At 35.4% G+C, this 24571-nt stretch overlaps 1 protein-coding gene across 1 annotated transcript in view; it reads left to right on the top strand.

The window, feature by feature from the left end:
- Positions 1 to 24571, top strand: part of SLC26A7 (solute carrier family 26 member 7) — a 194097-nt gene that overhangs the window by 22846 nt on the left and 146680 nt on the right. Inside the window, exons 2-3 of the mRNA XM_060116089.1 lie at positions 16642 to 16752; positions 22493 to 22665. Coding sequence (XP_059972072.1) covers positions 16642 to 16752; positions 22493 to 22665 — 284 coding nt within the window. The remainder of the gene's footprint in view (positions 1 to 16641; positions 16753 to 22492; positions 22666 to 24571) is intronic.

A 24571-nucleotide genomic window follows, 5' to 3' on the forward strand; every position in this document is an offset into this window, starting at 1 on the left:
TAGAGTATGAGAAAAAGAGGAGCTGTCAGATTGCACCACATGAAGTCAGACAGCCTTTGCAGAGCTACAAGAAACAGGCAGCACCAACAGCACTGAAATGTATTAGAAATATCTGATATGCAAGAGGAAAGCCAAAATTATCTTTCTATTCTATCTATAGAAAATATTGCAAAAATCATTGAATATACAACCTAAAATTGTAAGGGGAAAATGTATTATACAGGTATATCAGGCAAATAGTTAATAAAAACATTATATTTTTTTCTGGATATTTGATCATGGAATTTGCCAGCGTTTTAAAATTTATAATTTGTTGTGATTTCTCATTTTAAATACATTGCCTTTGTAATTAATTTTATATTGTAATTTTATCTTTTTTCTAGGAAGCCCCTACGATATATAGGATTTAGGGCTCACAAAACCTGGATCACTCCTGTGCTCGTTTATCCTATCTGAAAACTAATAAAAAAATAAACAAACAAGTTTTCTTATCCCATGTCCTCATTTGGCACCAAGCCTTTCCCTCTCTTCTCTTCAGAAACAAGGTTTTTCAAAGACTAGTTCATGTTTCCTGACTCCTCTCCCTCCACTCATATCTATTTCTTAAACTGCTCCCACTTGGTTCCTACACCCTCGATTCCCCAAGAAGTGCTCTTCTTAAGGTCACCAGAGCCCTGTATTATCAATTCAACAGACACTTCTGCTCTTTTTCATGAATACCATTTCTGTGGAGTTGCTGCAGATGACTGTCCCTGGTTTTTTTATACTCTTTTCTTCTAGTTCTTTTTCTATGCATCTGACAATTCCTTCACTCCTTGAATTCTGATGTTGACCAAGGCCTCCAGCCTTCTGCTCATCTTACTCTAATCTGACCACTCTCTTTGAGTGACTTAATCCAAGACTTTAGTTGTATTTTAGGAGGTTCCTGTCATTTCCTGCTCATATTTAATCAATCAACTTTAGACCTCTGACATGTTCTAGGAAGAAAGCGTTCTCTGCTAAAGCCAAGGGCAATGGAACTGATTTGTTTTTTTTTAATGTGTCTGAGTAACATCTATTTATATATGATGGAACTATATTTCCTTGAGAAATGGTGTCTTTTTCTTTACTGCGACTACCTGGATATCAGCAGTAACTTCCTAACTGTTCTTTTTTTCCCACCAATCTAGTGTGTCTTCCATATAACTGTTACATTGATCACTTAAAAAGGAAATTTCATTACCTTTTTTCCATTAGAAAAAAATCTTCTAAAGGCTTCTATAGCATTCATGATAATGTTCAGATTGCTTTAAAAATTCTATATCAAAAATTAAATTGTAGGGCTTCCCTGGTGGTGCAATGGCTGAGAGTCCACCTGCTGATGCAGGGGACACGGGTTCGTGCCCTGGTCTGGGAGGATCCCACATGCTGTGGAGCAGCTGGGCCCGTGAGCCATGGCTGCCAAGCCTGCACATCCGGAACCTGTGCTCCACAACAGGAGAGGCCACAACAGTGAGAGGCCCACGTACCACACACACACACACAAAAATTGTATAGGTTTATGAATTCATTGTACAAGGTGAAAAAATATCTTTCAAAGATATATAAGAAACACCAGTAGCCTTGTTCTTGGATTTTTATGTAAATTATATACAAAAAAATATAAGTCTGAAACCTGTCATGTCTAACAATATATAGTGGACATCTCTCCAGATTAATGGCTATGGTTCTAATTCAGTCTTTTTAACAGCTGCATAATATTCTATAACATCATTGTACCAGAATTTATTAACCATCTTCATACTGATGGACATTCAAGTCATTTCCATGTTTAATCAGCACATAAAGTATCGTAATACACAGCATTAGGTATACATTCCAATGTAATTCTTATGTAACTATGTATTCATCTAACAATTCCAATAAAAACATAATGAAATTTCACTGAACATACATGCATCCTGTGCCCTTCTCTAAACCAGATATTATGGTGAGGGGAGTGCAAACCTCTTATTGGCTGGGCTGAGTCATGTGGCCATGTCTAGATTTGGGGTAGAGGCCAATTCCTTTATTCTCAGCCCATGTACTTCAGGTGGAAACAGTGACTTCTTGAAGGAAATTGGTGTGTTGCTAATGAAAGAAGGGAGAATGGAGTTGGGTGGCTAAAACATAGCAAACATCTTACAGTAACAGGAGCTAATGGCCTGTTCAAACACTGAGGCAGGTGAGTGACATTGTTCCCATGTTGTAGACAAGGATTTCATCCTATGGGAGCATAGGAAGAACAGAAACACTGAGGCTTTTAAGTTCTATACATGTATCACTTTATTAGTAAAATCTGACTCAAGAAAAGTTCAGTTAGCCTAAAGCTATGGTGGGCAACTTGATCAACTTGGAACACATGCCCTTTTTGTCTACCCTATAAAGGTTATTTACCCTATAAAGGTTATATACCCTATCTAGAATTGAGAAGTGCATAGTCTCAGCAACATGTAGGAGTCAGCAGTAAGTAATTAACTTTGATTTCTAAGGTGTCAGAGGTTTTTCCAAACAGAATCCATGTATCGAGTAAGGGTATGTCTAGGCCCACTTCTCTGGAGGAGCTAAAAGTAAGTGGCCTGTGTAGCACACGGAATGTCCTTTGTTCAGTCTGTCAGTAACCTGCCCAGAAGCATTCCACACGGTGTGCAGCTCCTGACTTTGTATGTGTGTGTGTGGGCACATATCCAAAATTAGCTTTCATTATCAGATTTATAAATGCATCAAGTTTGCCTCTATTCCTGGGACAAATAACTTCATTTGAAGAAGAAATGAAATGTGTAGCTGATAGGCCATTTGTAGTGACTCAAGATTTTTATCTTCCCACTGTTCCAATGTTAAGAGATTCCAAATATTTCCACCACCTCCTTTGAATCAGAGAAAATATAAAACTAGTTTAAAAACAGAGAAAGAGAAGAAGGTTAGGAGGAAAAAGGAGGGAGAGAGGGAGGCAGAGTTGGAGGGAGGGAGAAGAGAATTGCACAATACCTTCATATTTCCTTAAGTAACCTCCTTCTTTCTAATTGTTAACCTAGAAAAGTGTTTAGGTTCACCTTGCCTTCCATATGAACCTTAAGTCAGCGATTAAGGAATGCAGCACAGGGTTTAATCTTTCATTTCCTTTTGCTGGGTCTCATTGTTAGTATTTTCTCCAATTCTAAACTCTTTCTTTTATTTATGGAATTATTGGTACTTAGCCCTTATTCCTTGCAATGAGAACTTAAAAAATTTTTTTTTGATGTGGACCATTTTTTTAGAAGTCTTTATTGAATTTGTTGTGATATTGCTTCTGTTTTATGTTTTGATTTTTTGGCCACGAGGAACGTGGGATCTTAGTTCCCCAACTAGGTATTAAACCTGCCCCCCCCCTGCATTGGGATGCAAAGTCTTAACCACTGGACCATCAGGGAAGTCCCTGAGAACTTTTAAGTGCATAAATTTTTAGCAATTCTAGGCTCAGAATAAGTTCTGAGAAGCATACAAAAATACCTCTGATGCTCAGTATTCAAGATATCACTCTGTCATTTCCACTACTAACACCCAGACTTTCTAAGAAATAAGTTTTTGTCAATGGCTAACTTTTATTCATATGAAATACGTTTAATGAGGGGGTGTTTTTTGGATAATGCTAAAAAATATTTATTTATTTATTTATTGACGTATAGTTGCTTTACAACGTTATATTAGTTTCAGGTGTACAACATAATGATTTGATATTTTTATAGGTTATATTCCATTTAAAGTTATTATAAAATATTGGTTATATTTCCCGTGTTGTACATTATATCCTTGTATTTTATTTATTTTATAGTGTTGACCAAAAAAAATGCACAACCTAAAAGTTGAGAATTATGATTTACTCAGCATACTTACTGAGGACTAAAGCCCAGGAGACAGCCTCTCGGATAGCTCTGAGGGACTGTTTCAAAGGAGATGGGAGGAGCAGGATATATAGGAGTTTTTGGAAAAAAAAAAAAAAAAAGGACATCTCAAGCTATTGAATTTAACACTTTTCTATGTATGGGAAGATGCAAGAGTCTGGCCTTAATGAAATTATTCCTTTGATATGCACCTTAACTGTTTAGAGCCAGTGTCCTATTTTTTCTCCTTGACGCACCTTCGGGAATGGCAGCTGCAGTGGCTGATGGCCTGATGGCTGCAACATCTTTTGTTTACTGATATGGCAGGCAACATTCTTTGTCCACAGTAACTAGTACTTTGCATCTCTTAATCCACTTCCCCTGTCTTGTCCCTCTTACTACCCCTCTCCCCACTGGTGACCACTACTTTGTTCTCTGTATCTATGAGTCTGTTTCTATTTTATTATATTTATTCATTTTATTTTTTAGATTCCACATATAAGTGAGATCATGTAGTATTTGTCTTTCTCTATCTGACTGACTTCACTAATCATAATACCCTCTAGGTCCAGATTTCATTCTTTTTAATGGGTAATATTCCATTCTGTATATATACCACTTCTTTTTATATTCTTCTGTTGATGGGCACTTAGTTTGCTTCCATATCTTGGCTACTATAAAAATAATGTTGCTATGAACATTGGGTGTATATATGTTTTCTAATTAGTGTTTTCATTTTCTTTGGATATATACCAAGGAGTGAAGTTGCTGGATCATATGGTAGTTCTATTTTTAATTTTTTAAGGAACCTCCATATTGGTTTCCATAGTGGCTGTACCAATTTACATTCCTACTAACAGTGAACTAAGGTTCCTTTTCTCCATATCCTCACCAAAATTTATTATTCATTGTTTTTTGACTATAGCCATTCTGACAGGTGTGGGGTGATAGCTCATTGTTGTTTTGATTTACATTTTCCTAATGCTTAGTGATGTTGAATATCTTTTCATGTGCCTGTTGGTCATCTGTATGTCTTCTATGGAAGAATGTCTATTCAGGTCTTCTGTCCATTTTAAAATTGGGTGTTTATTTTTTTATTTTTTTGTTATTGTTGAGTTGTATGACCTATTTCTATATTTTGGATATTAACCCCTTATCAGACATATTTGTAAATATCTTCTCCCATTTATTAGGTTGTCTTTTCATTTTGTCGATGTTTTTTTTTGCTGTGCAAAAGCTTTTAAGTTTAATTAGGTCCCATTTGTTTATTTTTACTTTTGTTTTCCTTGCCTGAAGTGACAGATCCAAAAAAAATATTCTAAGACTTATGTCAAAGAGCATGCTGCCTATGTTCTTCTAGGAGTTTTATGGTTTCTGGTCTTACATTTAGGTCTTTAATCCATTTTGAATTTATTTTTGTACATGGTGTGAGAAAATGTTCTAACTTCATTTTTTACAGTAGCTGTCTATTTTCTCCATTGCCAATTTTTGAAGAGACTGTCTTTTCCCCATTGTATATTTTGATCATAGATTAACTTACCATGTGTGTGTGGCTTTATTTCTGGTCTCTCTATTCTCTTCCATTGATCTATGTGTCTGTTTATGTGCCAGTAACATACTGTTTTGATTACAGTGTCTTTGTAGTATATTCTGAAGTCAGGGAGCATGATACTTCCAACTTTGTTCTTTTTTTCTCAAGATTGCTTTGACTATTTGGGGTCTTTGGTGGTTCCATACAAATTTTAGGATTATTTGTTTTAGTTTTAAAAAATGTCATAGGTATTTTGATATGGATTACATTTAATCTGTAAATTACTTTAGGTAGTATGGCCATTTTAACAATATTAATTCTTCCAATCCAAGAGCACAGGATATCTTTTCATTTCTTTCTATCATCTTCAATTTCCTTCATGTATTATAGTTTTCAGTGCACAGGTCTTTCACCTCATTGGTTAAGTGTATTCCTAGGTATTTTATTATTTTTGGTGTGATTTTAAATGGGATTTTTTTCTTAATTTCTCTTTCTGTGAGTGCATTATTAGTGTATAGAAAAGCAACAGATTTCTGTATGTTAATCTTGTATCTTGCAACTTTTCTAAATTTATATATTAGTTTTAGTAGTTTTTGGTGGAGACTTTAGGGTTTTTTATATAAAGGGTCCTGCCATTCTGCAAATAGTGATAGTTTTACTTCTTCCCTTCCAAATTGGATGCCTTTTATTTATTTTTCTTGTCTGATTTCTGTGGCTAGGACTTCCAATACTATGTTAAATAAAAGTGAGAGAGTGGGCATCCTTGTCTTATCCTGAAAATAGAGGAAAGGCTTTTAACTTTTCACCATTGAGTATGATGTTAGCTGTGTGTTTGTCATAAATAACCTTATTTGTTGAGATATGTTCTCTCTATACCAACTTTGATGAGAGTTTTCATCATGAATCAATGTTGAATTTTTGTCAAATGCTCTTTCTGTGTCTATTGAGATGGTCACATAATATTTATCCTTCCTTTTGTTAATATGATGTATCACACTGATTGATTTGCAGATGTTGAACTATCCTTGCATCCCTGGGATAAATCCAAGTTGATCATCATTTATGATCTTTTTCTATACCATTGGATTCGGTTTGCTAACATTTTGTTGAAGATTTTTGCATCTATATTCATCAAAGATATTGACCTGTAATTTTCTTTTCTCTTTTTTAGTGTCTGGTTTTGGTGTCAGGGTAATTGGGCCCTATAGAATGAATTTGGGAGTGTTCTATCCTCTTCAGTTTTTTGAATAGTTTGAGAAGGATATGTATTTGCTCTTCTTTATATTTTGGTAGAATTTCCCTGTGAGGCAGTCCAGTCCTGCACTTTTTTTGCTGGAAATTTTTTATTACAAATTCAACTTCAGTTCTAGTAATCAGTCTGTTCAGATTGTCTGTTTCTTCTTGATTCAGTCTTCGTAGGTTGTATGTTTCTAGAAATTTGACCATTTCTTCTAGGTTGTCTAATTTGTTGGTATATAACTGTTTATATTATTCTCTTACAGTTTTTTGTGTCTCTGTGGTATTGGTTGTTATTTCTCCTCTTTCATTTCTTATTTTGTTTATTAAGGTCCTCTCTTTTCTTCTTAGTGAGCCTGGCTAAAGATTTATTAATTTTGTTTATCCTTTCAAAAAACCAGTTCTTATTTTCTTTGATCTATTCTATTGCCTTTTTGATCTCTATTTTATTTATTTATTCTCTGGTCTTTATTATTTCCTTTCTTCTGTTGACTTTGAGCTTGTTTGTTCTTTTTCTAATTCCTCTCTTTTCTTCTTATGAGCCTGGCTGAAGGTTTATTAATTTTGTTTATCCTTTCAAAAACCAGCTCTTGGTTTCATTGATTTTTTGTTCTGTTGCTTTTTTCATCTCTAATTATTTCCTCTCTGATCTTTCCTATTCCCTTCTTGCTGCTTACTTTGGGGCTTTTTTTGTTTTTCTTTTTCTAATTCCTTTAGATGGTAGATTAGGTTGTTTATTTGAGATTTTTCTTATTTCTTGAGGTAGGGATTAATCACTATAAACTTCTCTTAGAACTGCTTTTACTGTGTCTTGTAGACTTTGGAAATTTGTGTTTTCATTTTCATTCATCTCAAGGTATTTTCTGGTTCCCACTTTGATTTCTTTATTGATCCATTGTTTTTTTAGTAGCATGTTGTTTAGTCTCCCCATGTTTGTGTTTTTCCATTTTTCTTTCTGTAATTGATTTCTAGTTTCACACCATTGTAGTTGGAAAATATGCTTGATATAATTTCTATCCTCTTAAGGTTGTTGAGACATGTTTTCTGGCCTATCATATGATCTATCCTGAGGAAATTCCATGTGCACTTGAAAAGAATGTGTATTCTGCTGTTTTGGGATTGAATGTACTGTAGATATCTATTAAGTCCAACTGGTCTACTGTGTTATTTAAGGCCACTCTTTCCTTATTGATTTTTCTGTCTGGATGATCTGCCCATTGATGTATGTGGGGTGTTAAAGTCCCCTGCTATTATTGTGTTACTGTCAATTTCTCCTTGTGTCTGTTAATATTTGCTTTATATATTTATGTGCTCTTACATTCGGTGCATATATGTTTGTGAATATTGTATCATCTTTTTGATTTGTTATTATATAATATCTTTCATTGTCTTTTATTATAAACTTTGTTTTAAAGTTTACTTTGATATGAATAGTGCTACCCAAGCTTTCTTTTCATTTTCTGTTGCATGGAATATCATTTTCCATCCCCTTAGTTTCAGTCTGTGTGTTTCTTAGCTCTGAAGTGAATCTCCTGTAGGAAGCATATAGAATGCTGTTTTTGGTTTTGTTTTATAAAATCAGCCACCTTATGTCTTTTGATTAGTACATTTAGTACATTGACATTTAAATTGATTGTTTGTTATATACTTACTGCCATTTTGTTATCTGTTTTCTTGTAGTTCTTCTCTGTTCTTTTCTTCTTTTAGTATCTTCACTTGTGGTTTGATGATTTTCTTTAGTGTTATGTTTATGTTCCTTTCTCTCTAGTTTTTGTATATCTATTGTAAGTTTTTGATTTCTGGTTACCATGGAGTTCATATATATTGAACTATAACTACATCTACTTATTTTAAACTGATACTTACTTAACTTAAACACATTCTAAAAGTTCCATACATTTTTTCCTCCCCCACAACAGTGCTTTGTGTTTTTGATGTCATATTTTACATCTTCATGTTGATCTCTTAACAGTTTATTGTAATCATAGCTGACTTTTCAATTTTTGTCTTTAACATTTGTACTAGCTTATTTCAATTGTTGAACCACAGTCTTTAAATTTTCCTTTACCAGTGGAATTTTTCCCCTCCTGTAATTTCTTTTTTGTTGTTGTAGCTTTTTCTTTTTCACTTAAAGAAGACCCTTTAACACTTCTTGTCAGGTCAATTTAGTATTGATGAACTCTTTGATTTTGCTTCTCTAAGAAGTTATAGCTTCTTCAGTTTTGATCGATAACCTTGCTGGAGACAGTATCCTAGGTTGTACTTTTTTTTTTTTTCTTCTGGACTTTAATTATATTACACCACTCCCTTCTGGCCTGCAGTTGCTGCTGAAAAATCAACTTATAGTCTTCTGAGGTTTCCCTTGTATGTGACTATTTTTTTCCTTTTGCTGTCTTTAAATCTTTACCTTTTGCCATTTTAGTTATGATATATCTTTTTGTGGGTCTCTTTAACTTCATCTTATTTGAGACTCTCTGTTCTTCCTGTACCTGGACATCTGTTTAATTCTTCAGTTTTTAGTCATAATTTCATCAAATGTTTTTTGAAGTCTTTTCTCTCTCTCTTCTCCTTCTGGGACCCCTATAATGTGAATGTTAGTATGATTGATGTTGTACCAGAGGTCTCTTAAACTGTCCTCATTATTTTTAATTTGTTTTTTGTTTTGCTTTCCTGACTGTGTGAATTCCTTTATTCTGTATTACAGATTACTTATGTACTTTTCTGTATCACCTAATCTGCTATTAATTCCCTCCAGTGTATTTTTAATTTCAGTTATTTTTTCTTTAGCTCTGACTGGTTCTTTTTAATATTTTCCAGTTCTTTGTTAAAATTCTCGTTATGTTAATCTGTTCTTTTCCCCAGTTCAGTTAGCATTCTTATTAGTATTGCTTTGAACTCTTTATTAGGTAAATTATCTCTGTTTCATTAGGTTTTCTTCAGAGCTTTTGTCTTATTTTTTCATATGAACATATTCTTCTGTCTTCTTAATTTGTTTAACTTTCTCTGACTCTATGAAATGATGTGAAACACTTACCTATCCTGATCTTGAAGGCATCCTTATGAAGTCTGCATGTTCCCAATATCCTTGTGTATGAGCATCCCTATGTAGTCTGCATGTGCCCGTGTCTTTGGTGGGAGAACTGTATCTGAAGTGATCATGAGCTCTTCTTCCACTGTGCTGGCAGCCACCACCTTAGTGGGTGGTCTGGAATTGGAAGGGCTTGAGCCAGAGCTAGGTGCAAGTCAGACTTCTACTATGCTCAGTGGTCATCACTGTCCAATTGGGTTTGGGGCCTGAGGGGCTAGAGCAGTAGCAAAGTTGGGTTTCTCGAGTGTGATGGCAGTCTCCACCTTGGTTTGAAGTGGAGGTGGGAGGTAGCTATGGCCTGAGGGCTTGGGGCTGCACTTCCATGCTGATTTTACTTTTTCCCTAGTGTGTGCACCTTGGTTAGAGGCTGGGTCAGGGCCAGAGATGTTGGTGCCACACCACTGAGCTGCCCCCTCCCAAATGTGAACAGGAATGCATAGGAAGCTCTTCAATGATGGTGGACTCTTCCCTGGATCTAGCTTAGCTCCCTTGTGATTGTGCACAGGGATGCACTCTGGTGGGATAATGCTATGTTTATCATGTAGTCTGACTTATTAAGATAAAAATCTTATCTTTGGTTTTAAAATAAATATCTCCTCTTCTACTATAGCCAAATGCAGTAATTCACCTGTGAGCTCAACATTTAGAATTGAAAATCATTGTTTGGTTTCTCTTTGGCAACTTCCAAAACATGAATCCAGTGCTTTAACATGATTTTGAGAAATGAACATTTTCAGAATTGACCAAAGCTTCCCATTTTTGTAGAAGATAGGGAGAAGCTATCAGTGGTTTTTGGAGAGTGGCATTTCCTCAGTCATTGTTCACAAATAAGCTTGGTTAGATCATCTAACAGGGAGTCCCTTTTTCTAATTTACCCAAGGCTACTGAATGATCTAGCAGCAGGTGGGGTTAGATGTGGGCAGGCTGCAGAGGCCAAGAGCCTGTAAGAGCTTTGCTTAAGCAGGTCAGCATGGGTTCAGCTTTCTTAGTATTTTTACAACTATTTTCTTTCTTGTGTACTAGAAATTGGAGAAACTAATGAGACAACTTGTATTACTTCTTGTGGAAGAAGTTACTTCTTGTAGAAACTCAGTTCTACAGAGCCCTGAAAGACTGACCACTCTTCCAAATGTGGTTGGCCCAAATTTACTCACATTTGCCTTTAGACACTCAGTAAGCTCCATTTCCTTAAAGTTATAGAAGCTGAGTACTAAGAATAGTGCCCTTGAGACTCCTGCCAACACAACTTCTACTGATGGTACTATGTATAATAGAGATTGAATGTGACTTTACCTTTCACTTCTGAGTTTTGAGTAAGCAGTCTTCAGAAGACTATCTTTAACATTTAGCAACTTAATTTCTAGACACTCATTGTTTAGGAGCTAAATTGCATAGATGTTATTTTAGATGATTCAAAATACAAATTTTTAATGATATTATATATATTTAGGGATTATGAATTGGAAGTTCAAAGTTGGTAATATTATTTAATATTTTTTTTAAGGATAAGTGTTTCAGTCCTGTTGAGAATATGAGATCGAACACCACAGCATCGAATGACCTCTTACTTTCTTCTCCCTCCAAAAACTAATACTTGTATGTTTGCTAGGGGTCCTGTAACAAAATACCATAATCTTGGTGACTTAAACAACAGAAATTTATTGCCCCACAGTTCTGGAGGCTAGAATTCTAAAATCGAGGTATGAGCAGAGTTGATTTCTTCTGAGAGCTGTGAGGGAGAATTTGTTAATGTGCCACTCCCCTAGCTTCTGGTGGTTTGCTGGCAACTTCTGGTGGTCTTGGCACGCAGAATCATTATCCTGATTTCTGCCTTCATCTTTGTATGGCATTCTTCCTGTGTGCTTATGTTTATTCACATGTCATTCTTTTATCAGTCATATTGGATTATAAACCCACTGTATTCTGGGATGACTGAATCCTACACAATTACATCTGCAATGACCCCATTTCCAAATAAGGTCATATTCTGAGGGGCTAGGAATTAGGATTTCAACATATGAATCAGAATGGGGAACAGTTCAACCCCTAAGAAAGCCCACAGGTGTTTCATGAAAAGGATTGACATTCTGGGAGCAGTGAATTCTACTGGAATAGTTGTTTCATTGAGTTGTGGTAACTGTAGTTTTCTGGGTAGTATTTGAAGCTCCATAACTAAATGCTACAGTCTATGAAATACTGCTGTTCTTGTATTCATGCTTGAGGGGAATAAACCAGTGCTTCTGAGTCTTAGCTGCCTGGGCTCTCAATAAAGAAGTGAGGTCACTAAGCCAAGAAAATATAAAGTCCCCAATAGAGCAGCTCTCTATATGTAATTCCAGCATCAATTAACAACTTCAGATACACTATTCAATTTCTAGACATGATCTTTTGCAGTTCCAGTTTTCTTTAACTTTCTAAATAATTGCTATCATACAAATCCAAATAACACTGGTCTGAAGCTGAAATAAAAATATGTATCTTAAAATATAAAATATCATCTCTGTGATAAACAGTTCTCATTCTCACTAGCAGTGATTGGTCACTTTCTAACAATCTCAGCCAAGAGATTGTCGTAAGTGCAGAGGCAGAGTGAGCTAACTACCTGCTTTCATGTTCTTCCTTGGCAGGGGTCAGACACTCTGTCTAGGGAAGCCATTTTCACTGTAGCCTGTGTTGGAGGGGCAAGGGGTGCCAGTGGTAAATGTCCAACTTCACACTCAGGGTCCCTCAAAAGGTGGGGAGTGTTCATAAGCCCTGAAACTGCTGATAATATTGACAGGGGAATATGGAGTCTCTTCTACTTTAATAACCGCTATCACACCTATAAAACATGTTTTCTTAAAAATTGCATCTTTCAAAGTCTTCTAGTGACCATTCTTAGTGGATATATCAGACTTGCATTACCAATACATGATTTTTGATTTTTAAAAATAATCGGCTATCTAAAGATCTCATTATGGGTTTTCTCCTCCAATCAATCAATCTCTCTCTCTCTCTCTCCATTTCTCCTCTCATTCCTCCTCTGTCCCCTTTTGGCCCCCTTTGGCCTAATACCCTTTTTTTTAAAAAATAAATTTATTTATTTATTTATTTATTTACTTTTGGCTGTGTTAAGTCTTCGTTTCTGTGCGAGGGCCCTCTCCAGTTGCAGCGAGTGGGGGCCACTCTCCATCGCTGTGCCCGGGCCCCTCACCATCGCTGTACCCAGGCCCCTCACCATCGCGGCCTCTCCCATTGAGGAGCACAGGCTCCAGACGTGCGGGCTCAGAAGCCGTGGCTCATGGGCTTAGTTGCTCTGCGGCATGTGGGATCTTCCCAGACCATGGCTCAAACCCGTGTCCCCTGCATTGGCAGGCAGATTCCCAACCACTGCGCCACCAGGAAAGCCCCCCATTTTGTTTTTATTCTTCTATACTTTTGTTTGTTGTGTTGCTTTTGCTCTTATCTAAGTGAGATTAAACAATACAAAGACCTATCAGTATTTGCAGCAATTTTCCCCCAAAGTAATAGAGTTCTAATTCTGCTCTGATTGAATTGAACACCCTGTTTTATTAAACATGGAGAAAAGTGTAGATAATTCTACTAATTTGTAAGTGACTCTAACTAGTTAGTATTTTCATTATTTTTGGAGGATTTAACATATTTTAGTTTGTATGAAAATATGTATGTTGGTTACAGTATGAACCAGAATAATAAATGAGCCAAAGAAAGAAAACTTTATGCAGTTTCCTCTCCTTTTTGGAGGTGGGTATGGGAGGGTGGTTTGGGTTTTTTAGTTTTTATCTATGGAAGGGGTACTTGAAATTTTAAAGCATTGTATTTCTGAATTAGTTCATTCCTTCCTTTTGGCCATTGTTCATTGTCATATTAGCAGAGAAGTAGATTCTCACTGAGAGTGTACAACACTTGTTTAATGTGAAAGCTCAGTATCAGTGTCATTTGAGATTAAGGAAGTGTCTACATGATTTCTGGTCTTTGAGATCGTTCTTGTAAAATCTTCTGAAGTGATATTTTGCATGTATAAGTCTAGAGATCTTTTAAAGATTGCAGTTAGAAATGTTTTCCATGATTGTTCCTATTTTAATTTGATAGGAATATGAGATCCAAAGAAATTCTGTTTTTGAACTAATTTTTTATAGACTTCACGGGATGAACAAAGAGAGAGAGAGAGAGAGAGATGAGTTTTGTAATAAAGCAAACAAAAAACACCTATTCACAAGGCAAGAGGAGAGAATCCAGCTGCTTCTAGTTTTGTATTTATGTTTGCTGTTGCAGGTGGAGTAGAAATGTAGCCAAATAGTGTATTTCCGGCAAACTTGATTCTGTTGGTATTTACCACATCTCTCAGAATTTAGTGTCCATGCAGTTCAGCCAAGGTGCTTTTGTTAAATATGCCACATGCATATTTCCCTTTCCCCCCATCACTGATTTAGTAGATCTGGGTGATCTGAAATGTGGGCAACATTTTTTCTTACTTGGAAGCACTCTGTATTTCTGTCTCTTGATAGATAATTTTTATCAGGTAACTCATTCTGAAAATGGATGAGAAAAAGTTGCTTTTTAGCTTTCCATATGACTGATTTAATGCACATAATGTTCTTACACAGTTGCTTACACTATAATAAATGCCAGGAGGTGTTTGTTATTGGGGTGGGGGAAAGTTTAGCTTTATAATGCTAACCTGGCTTGGAGACCTGCACTTTCACACAACCTTTCTCAACAGCAAGACTGCTGCCTCTCATCCTGCCTGTGTGAAATTCTAGAGCAGCCTCTGCCACTGACTCTTCTATAACAACTTTTTATTTGTCTTCACCGGACTTTTAGGAATACATTTTCAGCAAACAAGCAACCCAAGCAGGTTTTTAACACTGAAGAAGGGACTGGTTATTGGTAGATCTTTCATGCATTTTAATTGTAACTGAAATATCTTGTACTTCTTGAAACAAAATATTTGATGTAAAACTAGAGTTTATTTATTTTAAAGAGATTAAACTTAACTTTAAAATGGTAAAAGTTAAACAGTAAAAAGTACTGATATGGGAACCAGATTGTCAGGCTCCATAGTGTGAATAATTAACTGGCCTAATGTTCAAGTAATCTAGGTTCTAATGCCAGTTCCTTCCTCAAATCTTTTTGTAGCTTGTCAAGTCCATTATGCTCAATCAAATGGCTATCATTAAACCGTGTAAACTTGAACGGATTATTAGAACCTAGCTGAACTGATCTTGGAGAGGCAGCAGTGAGTGGTGGCTTAATTCTCTGCCAAGGAATTGAACCTGGGTAGCCTGGATGAAAACCAGGAACTTTAGCCACCAGACCATCAAGGGCTAGAGTCTAGAAGTTATTTTTCCTTGGCTCTCGCCCCCAGTGAAAAATGCATTTCTCATGGAGGCAAAAACTGTAAAAACAGGTACAAAGTTTATTATTAGAGACATAGCACAACAAGTGGGATAGAACACAAAGAAATTGTTTAGTTAAGATAGAAGCAAGGCAGAGACGCATACCCAGAGAGAAAGGGTGTGGGCTTCCTCCCTAAAGAGGAGAGCGGTAAAGAGGTGGTTAAGTCACTTATATAGGGCAGTTCTTCAGGGTTTTTGTTTACCTTTGGCCAATTATCTGGTTTCTTCTTCCACACCTGACCTGCTGTAGGACGCTTCCCAATATGCATGCCCAACTTTTTTCCAAAATGGATTTCAGCCCAGGGGTGGCCTTAGCGTCACATATTATGGGGTGGTGCCCCCTCCTTTTTGAGCCTTTCTGCACATGTGCAGTGTCTCCCTTGCCCCAAGGATGGGAAATGCATGACCTCTTGATCTTTACTCATACAGGGTTTAGCCCCTCTCTGTTCCTGCCATGACTGTTACCTTAGAGTGTCCTCAGGAGACAAAGCCTAGCTATTTACCCTGTTCTGTTGTTATTTCTATTTCAAAGTGCAAACAGGAGGCTGGTTATAAATATCTAACCTGGAGCCACCTATCTCCTGTCTCAGGAAATGTAAACAGGAGGCTAGTTGTAAGTGTCCAGCCTGAAGCTCATCTTTTTCTCTCCCCAAGGAATATAAACAGGCGGGCAAGTTGTAAATATGTATCCTGGGGCCCATCTATCTCCTGCCTCAGAACTAGCTGTTTAATGCCAAGGATCAGTGGCAAACAAGATCACTTTAATCAATTTATACTCATGCACATTTTGGTCACGTTTAAATGGCTAGTGGTAATTTAGACATGTCTAGGAAAATTTTCTATGTGCCTGTGACAAACAAACTGTGCAGGCAGTAGTATCTAAGGAGAACAAAAATGAACAGTTTTAAGGTACACATTACTTATTCTTTGAATAAACGAAGTTGATTTTTTTTTCACTCTAAGAAATTGTACCTGAATACAGGCTGGGGTCCAGTTATGAGACATGCATGGATTCACACACTGGCCCAACACGGGGATACACAATCTTAGGCCAGCCAGCTAGCCAGCCAACGAGGCACCTTTGAACGTGTGCATCCTTTTTGCCCCAGCCTTAATTACCTTTCACATCAGGCTTCTTATTTGTCAGTGGTATTGCTACTAGTTCTGCCTATCTCACAGATGCTACTGTGTGAATAGAATGAACATGTGAAAATGATTCTCACTTTTACCGGGAAGACACTCTGAGCTAATGTCTTCTTGTAGCCATATCTGTAATCAAGTAAAAAGTAGTAGGTCAAAAAGAATGGTTTTAGAATTGAAATGTAGATATGAGCTAATGAGTGAATTTTCTGTTATTTAGGACAATGATGCTAGTCTTTCACTGAGCAAGTAGAATAATGAAATCATTATTCCTTTCATCATTAAATAAACCAATACCCCTTCTACTTTGTAATGGACTGTATCTTGGGGTTATAAGATGGTCCTACTTACCCTGGTTCTTCTTCACAGGGCTGGCCTTTGCTATTCTCTCATCTGTGCACCCCGTGTTTGGTTTGTATGGGTCTCTGTTTCCTGCCATCATTTATGCCATATTTGGAATGGGACGTCATGTTGCCACAGGTAATCATTTCTGTCTATGCTTATGCTTCTCATATTACTAATGAAGGGGACTCAGAAGTGATCATTTGTTACTGATTATATTTCCAATGTAATTCTTACTTTACTACTGAACATATTAAGGTAAATATTATCAGCAAATATTAGGGCAAGACATTTAACTTTCTGTGCCTCAACACATACTGTGATTTATTGCTATATTACTATGTAACCAAGGTTATTGTTAAAGATTCTGTTCATTTTTAAGTTGTAAAAAGATTGTAAGAGAAGGATAAATGTTCTGAATTTACAATGAAATGAAAATAAGCACTCTGAGGAAAAGACTATAAAATTTAGTTACTCAAATATTGAAAATTATTTTCCATGTAATTAATATTTAGATTAAACAATCTTTTAAGTTTCTTCCAAGCTAGGTTCTACAATGCCCTCTAATTAGTATATCTCTTACATTACCTAGCATTTCATTACCAAATAAAATGTGAACAAGTAATCTGATAATAGAACAGCCTGGTTAAAAACAAGGGCTTGGAAGTTAGATAGACCTGGATGTATGTCACATTTGGTGTTTGCTATCTGCATGAGCTTGGGCAAAGTTTTAAAGGTCTATTTGCTGCTTTCTTGATAGTAAAATGTCAAAAAAATCATGATTGTATTGATGAGATAATTGATGTACAAGGGTCTAATTTATTACTTGCTACATAAAAATTAATAAAAGCTGCTATCATTACAGAAATAATACCTTAATATTAAAGATTATGGTAATAATAATAAAAGTACTCAAGAGGAAATATCCATAGAGGCATTTTTATCCATCTTGTTTATGCAAGATATCAGTCTATAAGCAAGTAATACCATTTTGTGTCTATTTCTTCAGTGGTCAGTTTGTGTTATTGAGGAAACTTTATTTCCTGCAAGAAAAATTTATTATCCCATAGTTTTAGAGATCAGAGGTTTGAAATGAGGCCCACAGGGCTAAAATTGAGATGTCAGTAGAGCTGCATTTCTTTCTGGAGGTTCTAGAGAACAATTTGGTTTTCTTAACTTTTCCAGCTTCTAGAGGCTTCCTGAATTCTTGGCTCAAATACTTCATTTTCAGAGCCAGCAGGGAAATCTCTTTCTGATTTTGATCTTTTGCTTCCATCCTCCATGTTTAAAGGACGCATGTGATTACACTGGGTACCCCTGGACAATCCAGGATAATTTCCTTATCTGAAGGGCAGTTTATTAACAACCTTAATTCCATCTGCAACATTAATTACCCTTTGACATGTAACATAAGATATTTACAGGATGTGGGTACATTTGGAAGGCCATAATTCTGCCTACCACATTGATACATGCATTTTCTCATGCAGAAATTAACCCATAAAATAATGTCTTATTTATGTAAATTTGGCTTCTTATATAATCAACTTTGTCATGGAGGATAGGATCAACAATTATCAGACATTTACAACACTGTTACCTAAAGTATGGTCCATGAAACAGCAGGATCAGTTTTATGTGGAATCTTGTTAGAAATGCAAAATCTTGCTCTCACTTCAGATCTATTCAATCCAAATCAGCATTTTCATACAATCTCCAGTTTTTTAAAAAAACATATCTATCTATCTACACATGTATGTGTATATATGTACTTAAATTTGAGAACCTTAGGTGTACTATTTATTAGATGCTTTATTAAGAGCTTTACATATGTTATTTTATCTTGATACAATTATTTTAAATAGACATCATTATTTTCATATTTAGGTTAAAAACACCTCTTAATTTCATAAAGTTTTCTGTGAGAGCACAGATTAAGTTGCAGGTGCATGGATTACAACCCAGGTGTGGCCAAAATCTGAAGCCCAAGCTTTTCCTCTTTACAACCAGCTGCTCAAGAATGCAGTTTCCTTTTGTGTTGATGTAAAGGGAGAAAAGCACAATAATGAATTAGAAGTTCTTGAAGCCTATTATATTCAAAATTTCCTGCTCCCTAATTTCCTAGGGAAATTTATTTTCATTCTTCAAAACATTTAAATATGTTATTAGCAAGAAAAAGCAGATTATTTTTAGAGCTGAACTCAAAACATCTCCTCTGTTAAACAAAGGATAAAAGAAAAGGTAAAACATATTTCCCAATAGACCATAATTACTTTAAGAAGTCAAAAATACTTAACTTGATATACCTAAGTATGTATTTACATAAACCACTTTATTTCCTAAGGAATCATAAACATTTTACTGGTGACATGGTTTTGAAATTGCCATTTATATAAAACTTTGTATTTAACAAATATTATTAACAGCTATAGGAATCTTGTAGTCTACTAGGTAAATAATATACATTTCAAAATACATATAATTTACAGGCTTTATTATAGATAATGTATAGCACAATAAATGCTTAAGGCATTTTATTTCTGCATAAGCACTTCTCCAAAAGACAGAGCCAGCTGGACCTCCTCATTTCTCTTTTTATCCCAACAGATTTAGAATTCTTTACAATCAGTAAAGAAATGACCCTTTTTCTCATGGTATTATATTTATATATATACACATTACCACTTGCATAAGGCTCTGTATTTAACAAATTTAATAATAGTAAATATAATATATGTATCAGGAGAAATATACAAACTAATTATTTTTGACCTTCCTATGATCTTATTTATAGGAACCAACCTAAATTTTCTGCAAACATTTAGTATAGAGAACATATTTTTCTTTTAAATAATATTATTGTACTTTATTTTGGTGTATATATGTGTGTGGGAATGCCTACTTCCATTTTACTATTAAGAGATTGATGTTGCTTTCATAAAGAAAAATCACATTATCTGGGATTTTCCCTCCAACTCAGGTAATTAGAATGCAATAATGAATTACTAAATGCAATAATAAATAATGCTTGAGGTATCTTTAAAAACAAATAATTCAAAAGCTATAATATAAATACACCAAATGTGCTGTATTTTTAACAGCACAATTTTCTTATTTTAATTTAAAATACATATATATTTTAAAAAAGAATAAATAATTGATTGCTTCTTGTGAATTGCAAAGAACATATCTTAGAATAAAAAGGAAAATAATAGAAACTTGGGTATCAATCCAGTGGAAACAAAATTGTTGAAGATAACCCATATGTGACAATTTGTAGGATATAATTATCTTCTAAATTAGAGAAAAAAGTTTTAAAGAGAAAAATATGTTCATTAATTTAGAGAAAAGATTAGGGAGACAATAGAATACTCTGTAGAACAAAAGAAAATAAGCAAACAATTATTTACCAAATGTGGTAGGAATTGTGACAGATGTTTTTATATATGAAATATCACTTAATCTCTACCCAGATTTTGTAGCTAGATATTTTATCATCATCTTACAAATAAGCAAGCTGAGAGAGGTTAGGTAACTTGACCAGGAATTTGAACTTAGACTTGTCCAATTCTGAGGCCCCAATTCACTTCCTATTAGGTCTTGCCACCCACTCTTAAGCTACTAGATGGGTTTAGTTGTATTTAAGGGTACCACTAGTAGGTTTAAAGCCTAACCAGAATGAAAAGTTGAGAAATTGAAGGAAAGAGCAGAGGAGTAGTAGGGAGGACATAAAGACAAAGCAAGACCAATAAGATAGAAAAGGTAAAATGTCATTCACAACACCGTCATATAGTCACCAGCAGCCTCAACGTCCTTGATTGTTCTCAACTGTCTCAGAGACAGCAAAGTGTCCTCCTTTGAAAAGAGGCAATACTGCCATAACCATGTTGGCACAGTAAGTAACCCCATATCCATTGCTGGCAATGTCTCTCTCTAGAGAAGTTCTTGGGATGTGACACACACAGGTGAGACTCACTTTTCTTTTCTCAACAAAACATTTTTGATGGCTGTTCTCTCTTACCATTCAATTCCTTCTTATCTTCTTTCAAATCTTAGGAAAGCTAGGCCTAAACTCAAAAATTAACTCTAGATCATTTCTGTTCTCAGTTCTTTTGTACAAACCATTTTGCTCTATGTTCTAGATTTAAAGGCCAAAATACACACTTCTTTACTTTCAGGAATATCAGACTTTGAGAAATTCTGTTGTAGCATATCTTGAAAAAATAAGGCAAGGGCAGATCCTATGGCAAATATTCCTTATTTGGCATTGCCCATCCTTGATGTCAGAATCTTGCCTCTAATCATTATATATATTTGGTCCTTGATGTGTTCTTAATTTAGTACTTTATGAGGAGAACAGTGATCATGACAGTTGATATTTATTGATGATTTATTGAGAATGACTTAGCTCCCTAAAAGAACTTTATTCAATTTGCTCTATGTATTTATATACCATTAATTCAATGGAACAGTGAACATTGGATAACAGACTATAACATAACATTCTGGTTTTAATCTTATTAAGAATTACCTTTTTTAGGTGTCAGCTACATGAAATATATTGTGATATGTGATATAGTACATTATTTCATTTAAGTCTCATCACAACCCCATTGGGTGAGGAATGCTTTCTGTCTTTAGATAAAGAGATCGAGATGGCGGTACTGAGATTTAAGGTGAGGTTTATTGGAGACCACAGTCACCATACTATTCTGAATCATAGCACATACTGCCTCGCTTATCCTGTAAAACCAAAGGATTGTCTGTGTCGGCTTTCCACTGAGACCTTGTTTCTGTCTGACTTGGCTCTCTTGCCCTATGAGGCTGCATGCCATTTGTTGAGAATGTCTACATCTTGTGGCAGGCCCTTTTTTACACAGTGTCATTTATGACCTGGGGCAAAGTAAAGTCTTTAGGTAAAGGGTTAGGGGAATGTTTTTACCATGCTGCAATTTGTTTCTTTAATCCAAAATTGCTGAACCCTCTCTTTGGGAAATGACATTTCCCTGCCGGTGTGGCTACATTCTCAGACATGCTGTGCCAAGATAAGAGCATCAGAACTCTTGGCAGGAAGAGGGGAACACACTGAAAATGGTCCTGCATTTGTGTGGGGCCAGGACAATTCCTGGGAAATACCTTTGAAACTTACCTATTTACAGTAGACAGAAATGGTATGTTTCATCATTTTATGGGCCACAGCATGTTGTTTTTATACTATAATAAAGGTGTACTCTGTTATGAGAGCACAGGGAATAGAAATATTTAACCTGGACTGGGGGATCTGGGATGGATCTATGTTGAATATGGAATCTGAGCCAGACCAAGAAAGACAAGGATGTTTTCATAAGTAGATTGGAGGAGCAAGAATTTCAGTCAATGAGCTCCAGATTCAGCAAAGAGTCATATTTTCCACCGAGCCTATTGAGGCCTTCATATTTATTATCTCATTTATATTCTCCTCAAACTCTAAAACATAGGGATTATTACCTGCATTTTATGGATGAGGTGTTTTAGACTCAAAGTAATGTGCTCTAAATCGTGATAGTGATAAATGGAGGAGCTGGATTCAAATCCACACCATGATCTTAATCCCTGTTCTGAGGACATTCTCTGTGTAGGTCTGCAGAGAGGTAGGAAAATGTATGGCCTAGGAGGGAATAGCAAGTAGATGGCATGGCTGTATGTGGAAGAAATGTGTATATAAAAAGGTGAGTTTCTGTTTATTCCATGGAGTGAAGGGTGGAATAGTGGGGATGCAGAGGAGAGTGCTTCTAATAGATCTGTTTTGGTTTTACAACATGGATTCAACTTTAATGGTGGAATCCAATAATGTTTCTTGAGTCTGTTACTAACAGAAGATCCCCCCTACCCGCTTTAGGCACCTTTGCCTTGACATCCTTAATATCAGCTAATGCAGTGGAACGGCTTGTCCCTCTGAACAGTCAGAACCTTACCACACAGAGTAACACAAGTGTGCTGGGCTTATCTGACTTTGAGATGCAAAGGATTGGTGTTGCTGCAGCTGTTTCCTTCTTGGGAGGTGTGATTCAGGTAAGTATACTGAAACTTGGGAATAAAGAAAGGGAGACAGTAGCAAAGAAAAGGCAATTGGTGCTTTATTTATTAAACTCAACTTTTCTTGCCAATTGAATTTTTCTTCCAGTTTTATTGAGATAATTGACATACAGCACTATATAAGCTTAAGGTGTACAGCATAATGATTTGACATACATACATCATGGAATTTAAGTTTAATGAACATCCATCATCTCATATAGATACAAAATTAAAGAAATAGAAAAAAGGTATTTTTTCTTGTACTGAGAACACTTAGGATTTACCCTCTTAAAAACTTCCATGTATAACATACAGCAGTATTAATTACATTTATCACATTGTACTTATTTATCTTATAGTTACATAATATAGTGATTCATATGGCTATATATTTCAAAATAATCACCATAATAAGTCTAGTTAAGATTTGTCACCATACAAAGATATGACATAATTATTGACTATATTCCCCACACTGTGTATTTCATACCTGTGACTCATTTGTTTTGCAACTGGAAGTTTGTACTTCTATTTTCTTTCACCTATTTCTTTCCTTTCCCCACCCACCTCTCCCTGGCAACCACCTATTTGTTCTCTCTATATTTCTACTTCTGTTTTGTTATGTTTATTTATTGTTTTGTTTTTTAGATTCCATATATAATTGAAATCATACAGTATTTGTCTTTCCTGTCTGACATTTTACTTAGCATAATACCCTCTAGGTCCATCCATGTTGTCGCAAATGGCAAGATTTCATTATTTATATGGTTGAGTAATATTCCATTGTATACATAGACCACATCTTCTTTATTCATTCTTCTACTGATGGGCATTTAGGTTGCTTCCATATCTTGGCTATTATAAATAATGTTGCAATAAACATAGAGGTGCATATATCTTTTCTAATTAGTGTTTTCATTTTCTTTGAATAAATACCCAGGAGTAGAAGTGCTGGATAATATTGTATTTCTATTTTTAATTTTTTGAGGACCCTCCCTAATGTATTCCATAGTGGCTGCACTTATTTACATTCCCACAAATAGTGCACCAGTGTTCCCTTCTCTCTACGTCCTCACCAGCACTAGTTATTTGTTGTCTTTTTGATAATGGTCATTCTGACAGGTGTGAGGTGATATTTCATTGTGGTTTTGATTTGCATTTCCCTTATGATTAATGATGTTGAACATCTTTTCATGTGCCTTTTGACCAAATGTATGTCTTCTTTGGAAAAATGTCTGTTCAGATCCTCTACCCAGTTTTTAGTTGGGTTGCATGTTTTTTTTGATGTTGAGTTCTAGGAGTTTTTAAAATATTTTTTGGGACATTAAACCATTATCAGATATACTGTTTGCAATATCTTCTCCCATTCAGTAGGTGACCTTTTTTTGTTTTGTTCATAGATTCCTTCACTGTACAAAACTTTTTAGTTTGATGAATCCTATTTGTTTGTTTTTGCTTTTGTTTCCCTTGTCTGAGGAAACATATCCAATAAAAGTATTACTAAGACCAATGTCAAACAGCATACTACCTGAATTTTTTTTTAATTAAAAAAAGAAAAACAGAACCAAAGAACATAATGCCTGTTTCTAGAGTTTTATGATTTCAGGTCTTACATTTAACTCTTTAATCTATTTTGAGTTAATTTTTGTGCATAGTGTGAGAGAATAGTCCAGTTTAATTCTTTTGCTTGTAGCTGTCCAGTTTTCCCAACCCCATTTATTGAAGAGGCTGTCTTTTCCCCATTGTATATTCTTGCTTCCTTTGTTGTAGGTTAATTGGCCATATAAGTGTGGGTCCATTTCTGGGCTCTCTATTCTGTTCCATTAATCTATGTGTCTGTTTTTGTGCCAGTAACATACTGTTTTGAATACTGTAGCTTCATAGTATAGTTTGAAATTGG

Source organism: Mesoplodon densirostris, chromosome 13, assembly GCF_025265405.1.
Source record: "Mesoplodon densirostris isolate mMesDen1 chromosome 13, mMesDen1 primary haplotype, whole genome shotgun sequence".
Lineage (NCBI taxonomy): Eukaryota > Metazoa > Chordata > Mammalia > Artiodactyla > Ziphiidae > Mesoplodon > Mesoplodon densirostris.